At 39.8% G+C, this 16,473-nt stretch overlaps 1 protein-coding gene across 4 annotated transcripts in view; it reads left to right on the forward strand.

The window, feature by feature from the left end:
• LRIG2 (leucine rich repeats and immunoglobulin like domains 2) overlaps positions 1-16,473 on the forward strand; it is a 127,670-nt gene that overhangs the window by 92,698 nt on the left and 18,499 nt on the right. For 2 of the 4 annotated variants that reach the window (XM_019659163.1, XM_019659160.1), the window contains exons 2-11: positions 5,521-5,586; positions 7,101-7,175; positions 7,337-7,471; positions 8,048-8,191; positions 8,271-8,414; positions 8,920-9,063; positions 9,269-9,412; positions 12,591-12,671; positions 13,387-13,458; positions 13,598-13,666. In XM_019659163.1, coding sequence (XP_019514708.1) covers positions 7,105-7,175; positions 7,337-7,471; positions 8,048-8,191; positions 8,271-8,414; positions 8,920-9,063; positions 9,269-9,412; positions 12,591-12,671; positions 13,387-13,458; positions 13,598-13,666 — 1,004 coding nt within the window. In that variant the 5' untranslated portion in view covers positions 5,521-5,586; positions 7,101-7,104. Of the gene's footprint in view, positions 1-4,325; positions 4,406-4,802; positions 4,879-5,520; positions 5,587-7,100; positions 7,176-7,336; positions 7,472-8,047; positions 8,192-8,270; positions 8,415-8,919; positions 9,064-9,268; positions 9,413-12,590; positions 12,672-13,386; positions 13,459-13,597; positions 13,667-16,473 lie in introns of those variants that run through there. The other 2 variants (XM_019659162.1, XM_019659161.1) reach the window with 2 other exon arrangements.

The raw sequence follows: 16,473 nt of genomic DNA on the forward strand, positions 1-16,473 counted from the left end.
GACCCCTTTGGGGGTTGAATGACCCTTTCACAGGGGTCGCCTAAGACCATCGGAAAACAAAAAGATATTTACATTACAATTCATAACGGTAGCAAAATTACAGTTATAGAGTAGCAATGAAAATAATTTTATGGTTGGGGGTTACCACAACATGAAGAACTGTATTAAGGGGTCGCGGCATTAGGAAGGTTGAGAACTGCTGCTTTAAACAAAGCTGACCTACTAAATGCCTGAAGCACATTTGGGGGAAAGGGGAATGCACTGCTGTTGTGTTTCCTGAATCTAATATACGTTGTCCTTGGCATGCACACTGCTGTTACAGTGAGCTGTTTCACTTCCAACAGTCATTTCAAAGCATATACAATCATTAAGGGTTTTAACATATTTCATCTTGTTTATCCTGGTCTATTGGGGGAAGTGGTAAACAGAAGATGTGAGCCCTTGAAATTGGAATCCAGAAGCAATATTTAGTTTACTACGTTAATAAGGTATTGTAGGGGAGTGGTTCCAGTTAGTTAAGGTTTTACCTTGGGAAGTGGATTATGCTTGCGTGTACAGTAGGTACTCAGAGAAGGTGAGAGTACGGGGCCATCCTCCTGCAAATCTAGTATTATATAATCGACTGTTTACCCACTGACTGCATGCTAAGCATTTTATTTATACCCTTTTAATTTTCTAAGCAACCCAGTGAGATTGATCCTAGTATTCTCATTTAACTGTAGAGGAGACTGCAATTTAGAGAGGTTAAATGACTTGCTCAGTGTCCAGAACTGAGCCTGCAAAAACTCTTATTTTTAAGTGTAACTGGAGAATTTATATTTCCTGTTTTGTTTTGTTTTTGTATTTCCCCAAATGGAGCAATATTTTGAATCATTCAGAACCCAGGGAAGATAATGGAAGAAAATAAAACTTGCCTCTTATTCTTAAAATGAATGCTCTCATCTTCCTACCATTTCCAACTTTTTGGGTTCATAGAAAAAGTGTTGTACAGTATATTAAAAATAAGTAGTGCAAATGAAGGATAGAAGGTTTAATTTGGAATAGCATTATGCTTCATGCCTTAATAAAATCTTATTTATCCTAAGGATATTTACTTAATATTTCCAGCCATCTCTAGTTCAACCACAAAGCAAAAATGCTTCCAGGAAGCATTTGTTCATGAAGGAGCTTCTCAGACTCTCAGATCTCATTTACTCCTGTTTCAGAGAGTTCCAGCAGGCACTGGGGTTTCCTAGCCTATGGCAGTTGGTAAGAAGCAACAAATCAGAAAAATATTTAAGCAGCACTGTGACAGATAGAAAGGCTGACAGTTCCAAGAAGGGGTAGCTTTCAGTGTAAAGCTGTTAGTGGTAAAGAAAAAGCAAACCTAAAAGCAGACAGAATTTTAAGGGTTGTTTTACAATCCTTATCTTTAGTCTACTCCAAGAGTGTTCATGATAGCAGCCCAAAAAAAGGGCAAATTATGCTGGATAAATACATGAAGCATTGTCGTGCCCAAACTATGGGATATAATAGGTCCTTTTAGCATTTGCAAAGGGCCCCTTTGAAGAGGTCCCGCCTTTGTTGCAGTTCACAGTTTGGCCCGTTCGTGCTGCAGATTCTGGAAAATATTATAGAAGATTGACAATGACTCAAAAGCATACCCATGTGACTGGGTAGGAGAAAACCCCTGCCTCTCGGTGTCTGCAGGACTTCGCACTTAGCTCGCAGAACTGATTCTCCTCAAACTGCTATGATTGCTCTGTCCATCCTATAAATTATTTACACCCTGATGGCACTAAACGACTACATTAATGGCACCTCTGGCTCCACATGAGATCAAGAACCTTAATAATTCATCATTTATTACAGATACATCCCTGTAGATTAGCATGAGCAGGAGCTGAGTTTACAACCCTGAGATAAAGCCTTCTTTGAGACCTTTACTCTCCAAACATCATCTCCATAAATACTCAGGTAGTAGTGGGTTAAACAGTAAAGATGATTGACTGTTATGAAGCTTTAGCCTCTTCAGGTTATGTTTATCAACCATTAGATCAAGTTTTTAAGTACATTTAAGGGCTATGTCAAGGGGGAAATCTGTGAAAGACAGTTCTCCATTTCAGGACTCTTACTTGAGTAAAAAAAACACCAGACAAACTAGCATTAGCTTATGTAAACTAAATGGATTTAATGATTGGCCACTGGGAAGAATAGTGAGAGACTTTAAGTTTTAAAATTATCCAAATTCTTTTTTTTTTTTAAGATTTTTATTGGGGTATTGGGGGGAAGGGAACAGTGCTGGGGAATTGGGGGAAGGGGAACAGACAAGTTGCTGTTGTTTTGTTCTTCAGTCTAGTTGTGGAGGACGTTGCTTCACTGGCCCAAGTTGGCACCATCATTGCGCTCTTCCCGGGCGAGGCAGATCAGTCGCCGGCTTCTGGACGGCCGCTCACTGCGGCTGCTGGCCGCTCACGCTGGCTGCCGGCCACACACGGTAGCCCATGGCAACCCACTGCCACAGGGGCTGCAGCCTATGCTGTCGCCGGCGACTCACGGAAGCCCAGCTGTTCTTCAGCTGTTGAGCTGTTGTTCAGCATCTTAGTTGTGGAGGACAGTGTCACTGGCCCTCACATGTAGGATCCGAACTGGGGCCCTCTGGCGTCCCAACCAGTTCTTAACCATCGCGCCACTCAGCCGGCCCAAATTATCCAAATTCTTAATCTAAGAGTTTTACGTCTGATATTTAAAGTTTTTAAATACTAGTCATCTTCAGCCTTTCTGGAGTATTAAAAAAAAAGAAAAACAGGGAAGGTGTGTCATGGAGAGTAAGCGTGTGTCTGTACACTCTCATATATACACGTCATATCACTAATTTCAAGAGTGAAATTTAGGTATAAAAGAAAGTTAATTCACGCATTTCCAATGAAGGAGAGAGTTGAGTTGATGTTCAATTTATGTTTACAGTTTTGGAGTGACTCCACCTCCAAGTATTATAAATGCTGCTTTCAAAGAAGTCGAAGGAAAAGGTCACTAATATTGACAGTGTTTGTAGCCTTGGCACTTAGCACAGTACCTGACACATGGTTTAGCGACTGTTTATTGCATGAATACCTGAGGATTAGATCAATCCATGTCATTCTAGTAAGATACCTGTGATAGTTTGATAAACAGCTACACTGATTGATACTGGTTGCTTTCTATGATAGTACTATTTCTGGAGTGTATCTCAGTTCACTGGTAGTTTTTCTTTAATCCATTCAATGTGGATTTATTTTAGGAAGGTCCAGAGAGCATCAATATATGGGGTTTTAACCTAGGAGGCGTGCATCCTTAAGACAGTGTTACCCAATGGAGAGGCTCTGGAATGTTTCAGGTTTCCACTGAGTTCCATTGAAATGCCTCAGAGGTTCTTCCAAGACACAGAAAATTACTCTTTCCCCCAAAAGAGACGCTGGGCAGTTTTCACTGGTACTGAATACAAAGTGGTTTATACCATGTTGAGTTTACCAAGTTTGTATAGAATTGAGTTTAATTTGATGGTTATCAAATCCTTTAATATGAGTAATGGTTTCCTTTAAAACGGATTATCTGGTCACATTGACATCCATGCGAGAACTCAAGTGGGTGAGTACAGTCAAGAGATACACTGCCAGGGAGATTAGGGTTTGGAAAAGCATTAGAAGCACTGTTACTAAAATGAAAGCCCTTAATCTGTAAAAGGAAAAAAAATTAAACCTCCACAAGCATGAGATGTAGAATAAATCATAGTATGCGAGTCCGCTTACACAGATAATATTAGCTCTCTATTGGCCAGACTCGCCACCCTGGAGCAGAATATGGAATATCTAACTTAAATTAGAACAGCTGAATTTCTCCTTCAGGTGAAACACCACAATAAATAAACATCTGTGAAATGTGAAAGTCTGTGTTCATTGTTTAGTAGCAAGTGTGAATTGAATTGGTTAAGGTATCACTGTAAGATTTTTATATGGAACAGATTCATATTTTTTATCTCTTACATTTCCCAATACACCTCTCCGTTCACGAGTGACCTTGAACTGATATCTGCTACCAGATATCTTGGAATAAAGGTTGTAGAACTGTTGTAGAAAAGTGATGGTTTGATCCGGTCTTAGTTAAGTCATTGTGTTAGGTTAAGCTCATAAATGATAGTGGCTAGGTTTTGTAGATATGCAGGCATGAATCTAGCTGAGAACAAATTGTTCTGTGATAGAGACATCATTCAAAGCACGTGCATCTGTCAGCTGCCTGTGGTGGCCCAGTGAGATAAAGCGATCTGTGATGTTTCTCCAGCCTGTCTCTATTGCTAGCCATATTGTAATGTATAATACATCTCTTGGGCAGCCAGCTTGTGTGGGCTGGTTTCCACTTCAGCCTTGTAAAGAAGCCCGGAAGCATCAAGGTGAATTTTTTTTAAAGCCTATTTAAATATTTAGACTCATGGCTAATTTCAGTGAAATCTGCTATATCTAGTAAATTATTTGCTAGAAGTGAGGTGGAATTTCAAGTTTATGGCTTCTTCACTTACTAGCCGCGTGACCTTGGATTGACAAATTATTAATCTCTGCTCGTTTGTGTATCAGGAAGTGAGGATTGTAAAAGCACTTGCCTCATAAGGTGGTTATATGGATTTAGGCAGTTAATATATACAAAGTGTATAGAAGAATGTCTGGCACTGAATAAATGTTAGCTGTCTCCTTCGCCGCCACCATCACCAACATAATTTGAAGTGAGATGAAATTTTCTTTCCTGAAACTAGATTTCTTTTTTTTTAGGAAGACCATATCTCTATTAAGGATGTGGTCAACCCCATTTCTAATACAGAAACTATTTTGACTTGTGAAATCTGTCTTCAAGTTTATCTACAGCTAAAGTGTAAGATAGTATAATATATATTCTATATATTGTGTAAAGTATATATTTAAAAAGTACATATTACTTTAAAAAGTATATATTTCTTTCAAAAGTGCATAAAGTATAGTACATCATAATAAAGTATAATTACTAAAAGGAATGAACAAACTTTGTAATGTTGCTGTGCAATGATCTACAAGATGTATTGTCAAGTGAAAAAAGCAAGGGCAAAATAATGTGTAAATTATTTACCATTTGTGTAAAAATTTGCTATACATGCATAAAGTATCTGACAGACTGCACAAGAAATAATATTTTCATTTTATTCAATGAGAGGGAAATTGGATGGCTGGAGACAAGGGTGGGAAACTTTTTGCTGTATACCCTTTTATATTTTTTGATTATTGGTCCATGTGAATGTTTTCCCAATTAGTAAAAAAAAACAAAACAAAACCCCAAAACCTCATAAAAATGAAAAAATAAACTAGCTATTTTGAAATCTATATATATTTTTTTCATCTTTTATAAACATTCTTTTTGTCTGTACTACTCAAATTCACATTTGATAGTGCTTTTGGATTCGCATTTTAGTTTAGGTTTTTTTTTTTCCTATAAGTCTGCTTTCTAACACTTAACTAAGAATGATCTTTTGTCTTCCACTAGGGACTTGAGTCATAATCGGTTGTCTCACTGGAACGTCAGCTTGGAATCTCAAACATTACAAGAAGTGTAAGTTATTTTGCTTATTTAAATTTACATGAAATTCCTTGAGGTGATCTGATGAATTATGAATTTGAGGTTGTTCAATCCAAAAGTGCTATCAAAAAATTGAAGAAAAAAAATTAAAAGACATTGTTTAAAAACTTAAACTGTCATCTCTGGCTTTGTTATCATCACAAACTCTGTGGGCATTGTGCCATTCCATTGGGTTGGTGATTTCAAGTTGCAAACTGTGAAGAAATAGTCTTCCTTGGAGCCAAAAGTAAGATTTTTTTCCTCTCGAGAGTAAATATGTTTTATTTGTTTTTTGCCAAAGTTTAAGCCAGTAAAACTCTGTTGTGTAAACTTTTTTTAATGTCTTGACTCATCTAAGATGGAAGCATCATGTCTGAAGTGATTTATATGAAATACAATATTTTCGGCATCATTTGCAGTGTGGTTAATATGATTCAATTTTCCACTTCACTGATGTTTTTTCCTTTAATACTGAGATCTATTATGTATGCTTTGGAGGAAATTTTCTAAAATATTGTTACTATCAGTCACTGCATTATGATGTTCTCAGAGGCACAGCTATTGATCCTGTTTTGCTTCTACCCTAAATACCCCCAGAACCCTCAGGTTTATTTTTGGTTCTGATTTCTTGCTGACTTAGGGATAAGTAACTTCTTCGTGCACTCATTGTCCCTGCAGTCTCTCCTTCCCTGCCCCAAACTGACTGCTTCTAATCTGCTGTGGAGTGAAGAAACAATTGACAAGCTTATTAGCTGAAAGAGTAGGCGCTAAGGAAGGGGGTGAAAGTGCTTCCATGGGAAGTCATGAGCTTTTTTATTACATGGACTTTGTATTATAACTTAGGTTGGTTTCTTAGAGGCCTTTTACTTCTGGGTTTTTTTTTTGTTTCTCTGTATTCTAGATTGTTGAGGCTGTTCAGTGATTGAAAACCAGGTTAATAAAATGTGATGAGATTAGATTTGCTAGTAAAACGTTTGAGACAATCTGTTTAAAGAGCTCCTGGGATCGGATGGTGATGTGTCTTCTGTAAAACCAGCCTTAAGCTCCATCTCTGGGAAGGCAGATTAATGTTATCTGTGCCCTCAAGCAGCCCTGCCTCACCATGAATAACTTAAAAAATTTTTTATACATAAAAAATTTAATGTATAATTTTATTTGTTTTAAATATATAAAAGAGATATGGATGGGTTAATTATTCCTTCTTTGTTTAAGGAGTCATATTAGATGTCATAAATGTAACTATTCAAAGATCCTTGCTGGGATTAAAAATAATGTGCAAAATATTTCTTAATCTTTTAAATATTGAGATCAGTTGTAGAGCTATACCATGAAAAAACATTTCTTATTAAAATCTCTGATTTCACAGTATTATACATTTAATCTAACTCATCCTGAGTCATAGGCTTTTAAAAAATGTGGCACCTGTCCTAAAGAATATGTACTAGCCAATAAACCAGAGGTAACATGTCTCTCACAAAACTTTGAAATCTGTTTTTCTTCCTGCTTAGGAAAATGAATTACAATGAGCTAACAGAAATCCCATATTTTGGAGAACCAACTTCTAATATTACTCTGCTGTCATTGTAAGTAAATAAGATTTCAGATCTTTTACTTAAATTATGAATAGTACACAGTTTTTCGGTTTTTGTTTTGGATACTCTTATTGTTGATCCCAGTTATTTAATGTCCTTGTGGCCTGGGGTGGATCATTGGCAGTAGCTTTAATATAATCTTTATTTTATAGAGTCCATAATGCAATCCCAGAAGTAAACGCAGAGGCTTTGCAGTTTTACCCTGCTCTTGAAAACTTAGATCTCAGCTCAAATATAATATCAGAAATCAAGACATCTTCATTTCCTCGAATGCAGCTTAAATACCTGTAAGTTAATGCTAGTTTAAACTAGATTGACTTTGAAGTGCATGTTTATCATTCATTGATGCTTATCTCTCCAGAAATGTCTGTTGTTGTTATTTTGATATGCATATTGTGAAACAAATGTATGGTCAGTTTTTCGGTTTTCGGGCTTATTGAGTTTTTTCTCCTCTTAAAGAGTGCGCTATGCACCATTGTCAGAAAATACTGTTCAGTATCCGGGGTAATTTTTGAGATTTAATTCTCTAATTTGTTTTATTGCCAGTTTTGTAAAAGGTGAATAGGAGTGGTTTGTTAAACAGTGGCTCGCCCTATAGAATGATGATGGTAATTTGCCTGTGTGCTAGTGTTTTGCAGTTTATAAGCATGTTCACACGTACTGTTTCAACCCAAATGAACTAGGTATTCTTATTTTGTAGTTGAAGAAACAAAGCACTTAAATTATTTGTAAAGTTGTACACAGTTGCTAAGTGGTAGATAGAGCTGGGGCTCAGTCATAGACTCTGGGCAGCTTTCCAGTGGTAGTTTTTGTTGTTGTTCCACTAAGTTTTTTTTATGTTGTTGCAATCTTGTTCATTTTAGGAATTTGAGTAATAATAGGATAACCATCTTGGAGGCCAGTTGCTTCGATAATTTATCGAGTTCCTTACTAGTGGTAAAGTTAAACCGGAACAGAATCAGCACGATTCCACCCAAAATCTTCAAGCTGCCTCACCTCCAGTTCTTGTGAGTCTTGTTCTTTTTAGTTATTATTAGAGCACATCAGCAAACCAATTTTCTGACTGCAAAACTATTTTTGTTAAAGGGAACTTAAAAGAAACAGGATTAAAGTTGTGGAAGGTCTAACATTCCAAGGGCTTGACTCCTTAAGATCTTTGAAAATGCAGCGGAATGGAATTAGCAAACTGAAGGATGGAGCATTTTTTGGCTTGGATAACATGGAAGAATTGTAAGTACTATGACCTCGAATCGGAGGTGGTTAGGGAAGGAGTCTGACTGGGACTCGTGCCAAACAACTAGGGCAGCTGCTTTAAGGATACCAAGGTACAGCAGTTCTTTCTCTCTTCCCTGATGTGAAATAAGTGTATACAAAGCTCTTTAAGTTTCGCTATCTAACTGGCATTTTTGTCATAATTTTTACAAACATTTCATCTAAATAGTCTGTATTCCCTTAATGTTTTGGCTGATGAATATTATCAGAATTTATCCAGAATAGGTATCTATATGTCTCGGTGTCTCGATTTTATAGATCTGATATCTTAGACAGTCTTACTACCTTCTAGTACTAAATCTGAAGTAAGCTGTGAATATTTATTGACTAGAATTTGTTGGCTCACTTGGGTTGAGCGAAGGTATATGTTTCTCTGAGCAAGACTTAATGAAGATTTTAGGAATTTCCTCATCGCAGAGCTTGTTATGAAACATATTTTCTCCCCTCTTTCTCTAATGTGCAGAGAACTGGAGCATAATAACCTTACAGAAGTGAACAAGGGGTGGTTGTATGGCTTGCGAATGCTACAGCAGCTCTATGTGGGCCAGAACGCTGTTGAAAGAATCAGCCCTGATGCCTGGGAGTTCTGCCAAAGACTATCTGAGCTGTGAGTGTTGGATGGCATTCCAGGGGAGGCTATGAGACTAGCGCAGATTGGAATGAATCATTCCCATGGCCAGTAATGCAACCTAACATCCCTCTTTATTAGAAGCTTGTTGAAAGCTCTGAATTTATCATGTAAGTGGAATAAGGATATGAAAGTTGAACTGAAATGCAGCGAATTCCTTACCTTCCATGTTTCCTGTTTTCAGTGATTTGTCCTATAACCAGTTGACCCGCCTGGATGAATCTGCCTTTGTGGGTCTGAGCTTACTGGAGAGACTGAATTTAGGGGACAACAGAGTCACTCACATTGCTGATGGTGTGTTTAGGTTTCTTTCCAATCTTCAAACACTGTAAGTACATCTGTCTTTTTTTGGCTAATTTTTTTAAAGCAATAAAGCAAATAAATTAAAACAACGAATCACCTATAGATTTATATATGTTAATATTTTGATGTTCTTCTGTCCTGTGCCATGGTGCAAGATAGTCTTACTTGTCTCGGTCCCCATACTTAAGTCTTATTTCTAGCTAGTTCAGTTTGTACTTTAATTCTGAGTTAATCAACCAAACAACAAAGCACCTCTCACTGTGCCAGTTACTGTGGAATAAAACCCAGTTGCTAGTGTCAGAAATGCACGTTTTTTTGTTCCTCTGACCTTGAACTGCCAGTTGTGTACCAGAACTACTATTTCTCATTCAGAAGGATGCAGGATGTGTATCTCTGGCAAGAGACCTGCTCATTGTTACTAATTTGCTGCATGACTTGGAACAGGAAACACTAACATTTATTAATAATCTGGGCCAGATGCTTCCAGAATACTAGGATATGATTGCTCTTTTCCATATCTGGAGGCTGAGGTTCAGGGAAATTATAATGATGTGTTTAAAGTCACATAGTCTGGAGATATTTGGGCCAGGTTTAGAAGCCAGGCCTGTTTGGTATTGAAGCTCACCTGCTTTGCCGTACTGCCTGATGAACAGAATCACTTAGCCTTTCCTGGCTGCCATTTTCCTTGTCTCTTCATCCAGTGAAGATGGACGTATGAGATGGTTACTGAAGGCAATTTCAGTTCTAAAATTCTGTGATTCTGTAAGTTGAATGTTGTACCCTGATCATGAATATAATGGAATGAAGAGGTATTTTAATGAAATACAATAATCTTAAACAGAGCAGAATAATTGAATAAGAGAGAAATTAGTAGAATTTGTAGATTCTTAGGTTCCTGAAAGGGGACTTTCTGGTCATCAGGTTCAGAGTTGATAAATGGTCTCAAAAAAGATACAGGCTCCCAACTTTGGGGCCTAACCATCAATGAGAAAGAAAGCATGATAACTTTGTGAAGCTGTGTCTATGTGTTTGATTCTTTCTTTTTTTTAAAAAAAGATTTTATTGGGGAATTGGGGGAGGGGAACAGCGCTGGGGAATCGGGGGAAGGGGAACAGACAAGTTGCTGTCCTTTTGTTCTTCAGTCTAGTTGTGGAGGACGTCGTTTCACTGGCCCATGTTGGTATCATCGTTGCGCTCTTCCCGGGCGAGGCAGATCGGTCGCCGGCCTCTGGACGGCTGCTCACAGCGGCTCTTGGCAGCTCAGATTGGCTGCCGGCCGCTCACACTGGCTGCCGGCCACACATGGTAGTTTATGGCAGCCCACTGCAACCTCACTGCAGCCTACGCTGTCACCGGCAACTCATGGCAGCCCAGCTCCAGGTCGAGCTGTTGTTCACCATCTTAGCTGTAGAGGGCGCAGCGTCACTTGCCCTCATGTGGGATCTGAACCAGGGCCCTGCTGCTCAGAGCCGGTGTCCCAAGCCAGCTCTTAACCAATGTGCCACTCAGCTGGCCCCAATTCTTTTCTTTTTTTTTTTTTAAAGTTAGTGAGGTAGTCTTCCTTCAGATTTGGCCTTTAACAATTCAAAGTCACCCCCTCTACCCCCCATCATTTTCTACATTATCAGAGGTGAAACCAGATCAGTTATCAGGTACAAATTGCCTTTTGACCAGTCAGGGGATGGCAAACAGTTTCTTTCAGTATACCAGTGATTATTGTAGCATTAAAGTTTAGTAAAGTAATTGCAGAAGTAACTGATTGTCTAATGCCACAGAGATCGTTAAGGCAGAATTAGGATCCGATCTGAAACCCTGGCTTTAGACCAGTGCTCTTGCCATCGTAAGTGTACCTCTTACTCATTTTGGTGATGAGTTTTATTTCTGCTGTGCTGTGGAGGACAGGGAACATCCTGAAGAGTTGAGCCATCGGTTGTTTCGGTGTTTGTTCCTTAGTGAAATGAAATGAGCTCTGTTAGCTCTCGTTTTGAGGAAATGGATAGCTGAATGGGAAGAGTGATCTATCTCCTTACTGTGATTCATACAACTGTGTATATGTCTTATAAAGCAAAAAAGCTTTGTACTTTCCTGTGAGACAACTTAAGGAAGCAAAAGTGATTAAATATCTTGAACTGGTGTTTCTTCCATCAGAGGGCATGGTGTGGTGCAATTGCGTTTCCTCTGAGAAAGCAACAGTGGATTTTAAAAGATCCATACTTTTCCTTTTAAAGAGAACAGTGATCACTCTAGTACATTCTTGCTTCCCAAGGGGTGTGTTTAATGGCTGTGGAGCTGTGAAACTGGACTGACATCACTCTTTGTCAGCCTTTTTTTGTGTGTGTGTGTCAGCCCTTTTAGGTTAAGGGCCCAGGCAAAGGCCTGGGTCACCCAGAAATCCCATTAGTCTGAAATCAGATTTGTAAGCCATATCCCCTGCATCTTGAAATCCTCCTGCTTCTTGCAGGACCCTGACTAATTTTTAATATGATAACACAATTAGGGGCTGTTAGCTAGGCCGATTCATACTCTTGCAGGTTGCTTAATTTATTTATCAAGGCCAGCTTCATTCTGAGCTTATGAGAATTAGTTTTTATGTACTTATCACAGACATTCTTTAAAAAGTTGAGTCTTTGGGCCGGCCGAGTGGTGTGTTGGTTAAGAGCTGGCTTGGGACACCAGCTGTGAGCAGCAGGGCCCCGGTTCAGATCCCACATGGGGCCAGTGACACTGCCCTCCACAGTTAAGATGGTGAACAACAGCTCGACCTGGAGCTGGGCTGCCGTGAGTCGCTGGTGACGGCATAGGCTGCAGCCCCAGCTGCAGTGGACTGTCATAAGCTACCGTGAGTGGCCAGCAGCCAGCTTGAGTGGCCGGCAGCTGGTGTGAGCTGCCAAGAACCATCGTGAGCGGCCTTCCAGAGGCCGGCTACCAATCTGCCTTACCTGGGAAGAGCGCAATGATAATACCAACATGGGCCAGTGAAGCAACATCCTCCACAACTAGACTGAAGAACAAAAGGGCAGCAACTTGTCTGTTCCCCTCCCCCAATTCCCCAATAAAACCTTAAAAAAAAAAAAAGTTGAGTCTTTATCATAACTTAGCTGTTTAAAGAAGGATAAAAATTAGCATTGCCATGCCAGGCTGGTGCCTGATGGTGTAATGTCATGTGGTCTAACAGAACCTGTCTTTCTCTGACATTTTTATAGAAATTTACGAAACAATGAAATTTCATGGGCCATAGAAGATGCTAATGAAGCCTTTGCTGGACTCACAAGTCTCACTAAATTGTATGTATTTGTACTATTTATATGTCTACAAAGGTGTATCTTCAAGAATCAATTGTAAATGTGATTGGATTATGTCTGTTTGTTTTGGCTGGAAAGTCTGAGCCTTCTGACCCATTCACTAAAGAAGCTTTGTTGTTTATCAAGTTTTTTTGTTTTTTGGGATTTTTAAAAATTTTGTTTTCTGTGATGGGGCACTTTCTGTTGAAAGAGCATTCCTTATGGACACTTAAAGGGAAGTTGTTTATGGAGCTAGAATTTCTGTTTAAGTAAAAGAAATGCTCTGAGAAATCAGAGTTGAGTCAGTAATCTGTTTAATGATGTGAGATTTATGGGTAATTTAGCAAGAGAGGATTCTCTCAAGTAAGATTTTAGATATTTGCCCATGAGAATTTCTTCAGGGCTTCACACGTATCTGAATTTCTTTGACTTGATGATCATTTGCTAAGAAGGGAGAAACTGGGGAAATAGTCCAATTTCTTATGAAAACTACCAGTGTGTCAGTGGTGAGGTGGTTGTTCACAGGTACCTCTTTGAGCTCTAACATCTTAATAGAAGCCTTCATGCTGTGCTGTGCATTGGTTAATCATAAAGATTTGCAGCTTTCTTAAACATGCACGTTAAGCTTATTTTCATCTTTTACAGGTAAATGTTTGATTTAATAAATTTAATTTCATTTAGTGGAGAGCTTTATTAGGAAGGTCTGTTTGTTTTTCAGAATCTTACAAGGAAATCAGATTAAGTCAATTACAAAGAAAGCATTCATTGGTCTTGAATCCCTTGAGCATCTGTAAGTATTCTGCATATATTTTACTCAGTTTATAAATAATCTTTGCTATTAGCAGAGGTTTTCATGACCAGTTAAAGTGTTTATAGAAACTTAATTGTAGAAATGGTGACTGGTAATGTTTTGTTTCTCTTTATTTCAGAGATTTGAACAACAATGCTATAATGTCTATCCAAGAAAATGCTTTTTCTCAAACTCGCTTGAAAGAATTGTACGTAACTTCAGTCTTTTTTGGTTTTTAATCACCAGTTAGATCATTATCCATGCTTGTGTGATGAATGTGACCCAGATGTTTTTCAAAAGCACACAATTCAGGCAGGAAGAAAGAAAGTGTTAATGTGAAGTTACTTTAGTGGCTGGATATAATTTAAATATAACCCAGTATTGCACAGCCCGGAGTGTGTGGCACCGGGACTGTCTGTGCTGCCTGAGCTGTTGATGCTTATAGTTACAGTGAGCTCAGCACTGCTCCTCAGGCCTTATGTGGGCCCCACTATTGTGCTCTTTTTCTTTTTTTCCCCCTTCTTCCTTTTTGGAGTCTTGGAAATGTGTGTTTCTAATCCTTACCCCTTGGGGCGGGTTACAATTAAGGTATTATGTAATTTTTTGGAAATGATCTAGCACTTTTAGTATAATGGTCAGAGAAGATGTCTCTTTATCTGTTTGCTCAAACAACTAAAATGCTCAAAAACTTAAATAGTTATAAGAGAAAAATACATATCACTTTATACCCTTTCCATTCATGATTTTTTAAAAAAATGCTGTTATTGATTTAGAGAATTCCCAGGTGGAGGGGTAGCTAGTTGGGTATTTGTATTAATTTTAAACTCTGATGATTTGAATATTCAGCCAGTGGTAAGAATCAAGGGACAATAACAGTTTTATCTTGCCTGCCTGAAAGCTACTTAAAGAAAGGGCCTGTGGACCAGAACTGGTTCATTATGAGATAGGGATAGAAATTCAGAGTAAGTGTTTAGAAACTTCTAGAACAGTTTGACATTACAGTGATAACTTTTGTTGAATTTTTTAAAAGTATTGACCCACAACAGGTTGAAAATTTTAAAAACTGGTTCTTTACCACAGATAGTTTGAGATGCACTGGAAATTCATGCTCCACTCTTCACAACTGTTTGATATTGGGCAAATTGATTAGCCTAAGACTCAGTTTTCCTTCTTAAAATGGTAAGAGCAGCTTCCTCAGGGTTAGTGAGGATAAGATGAGATTAATTTATTTATTCAATAATTATTTGTTTTTTGTTGTTGTTTTTAAATTGGGGAATTGGGGGAGGGGAATAGTGTTGGGGAATTGGGGAAGGAGACCAGCCAAGTTGTTGTTCTTCAATCTTAGTTGTGGAGGGCGGCAGTTGCCATCCGACAGCCCGTCGGTAGCTCATGGCCTCTAAGCTCAAGGTGCTGTGTTACAATCTTAGTTGCGGTTGGGTGTAGCCACCATCCATGTGGGAGTTGAACCAGCAGCCTTGTTGTTAAGAGCGCACGCTCTATCCATTGAGTGATCCGGGCAGCAGCCCAGCTCAAGGTGCCGAGTTCAGTTCCAGTTGTGGGTGGGCATAGCCACCATCCCGTGTGGGAGTCCAACCGGCAGCCTTGTTGTTAAGAGCGCATGCTTGGGCTGGTCGAATGGCTTGTTGGTTAAGAGTTGGCTTGGGAGCGCGAGCTCTGAGCAGCAGGGCCGTGGGTTCAGATCCCACATTGGGCCAGTGACGCTGCGTCCTCTACAGCTAAGATGGTGAACAACAGCTTGACCTGGAGCTGGGCTGCCGGAAGCTACTGTGAGCGGCCGTCCAATGTCTGGCAACTGATCTGCCTCAGCCAGGAAGAGCTCAGTGGTCACAATACCAACATGGGAAGCAATGTCCTCCGCAACTAGACTGAAGAACAAAAAGGACAGTAACTTGTCTGTTCCCTCCCCCAATTCCCCAATAAAATCTTTAAAAGAAAAAAGAGTGCACGCTGTATCCACTGAGCCATCTGGGTGGCAGCTCAGCTCAAGGTGCCGAGATCAGTCTTAGTTGCAGGCGGGCGTAGCCCACCGTTGAACAGGCAGTCTTGTTGTTCAGAGCATGTGCTCTCACCAGCTGAGCCATCCCGCGACCCGTTGGCGGCTCAGCAGCAGCTCAGCTCAGGCTAAGTGTCACTGGCCTATGTGGGAATCGAACCGGCGGTCCTGCTGCTCAGAGGTTGTGCCCCTAAGCTAACTCTTAACCAGCTGAGCCACTTGGCCGGCCTAAGAATTATTTGTTGATGTAAGAATTGTTGTTGTCTGCTGTGTAAGGTACTGTTCACAGCAGTGAACAAGACAGAGTTCTCATTGTGTAGTACAATAGATTCTCGTAAGGAAGATAATGAACCGGTAGATATGTAATATCTCATCTAGCAATAAATGTCCTGCAAAAAAATAAAGCTGGGTCAAAGGTATGGAGAGTGACAGGGGTTGCTGTTTTAGATAAAGTAGTGAGGGAGGGCTTTTCTGAAGATAACAGCATGTGAGCAAGGACCTTGGTGAGATGAAATGACAAACCACTGAGCACTGGCTGAACGGCATTCCAAGCACAAGGAAGAGCAGGTAAAAAGGCCCTGAAGTAGGAGCTTGCCCCTTGTGCCTGCAGATGGCTGGTGTGGCTGGCAGACCAGAGCCAGGGAAGAGGGGGCGGAGATGAGGTCCAAGAGGTAAGCAAGAGTCAGATCATGTGGGGCTTGAGAGGCCATGAGAAGTTAGGGCTTCCTCCGCCTAAATACCTTAGGAAGCTTTGGAGAGTTTTTTTTAATTTTTATTTTATTGGGGAATTGGGGAGATGGGAACAGTGCTGGGGAATTGGGGGAAGGGGAACAGACAAGTTGCTGTCGTTTTTGTTCTTCAGTCTGGTTGTGGAGGATGTTGCTTCACTGGCCCAAGTTGGCACCATCATTGCGCTCTTCCCGGGCGAGGCAGATCAGTCTCCAGCTTCTGGACGGCCGCTCACTGCGGCTGCTGGCCACTCACGCTGGCTGCTGGCTACA

Source organism: Hipposideros armiger, unplaced genomic scaffold (assembly GCF_001890085.2).
Source record: "Hipposideros armiger isolate ML-2016 unplaced genomic scaffold, ASM189008v1 scaffold_297, whole genome shotgun sequence".
In the NCBI taxonomy this organism is placed as follows: domain Eukaryota; kingdom Metazoa; phylum Chordata; class Mammalia; order Chiroptera; family Hipposideridae; genus Hipposideros; species Hipposideros armiger.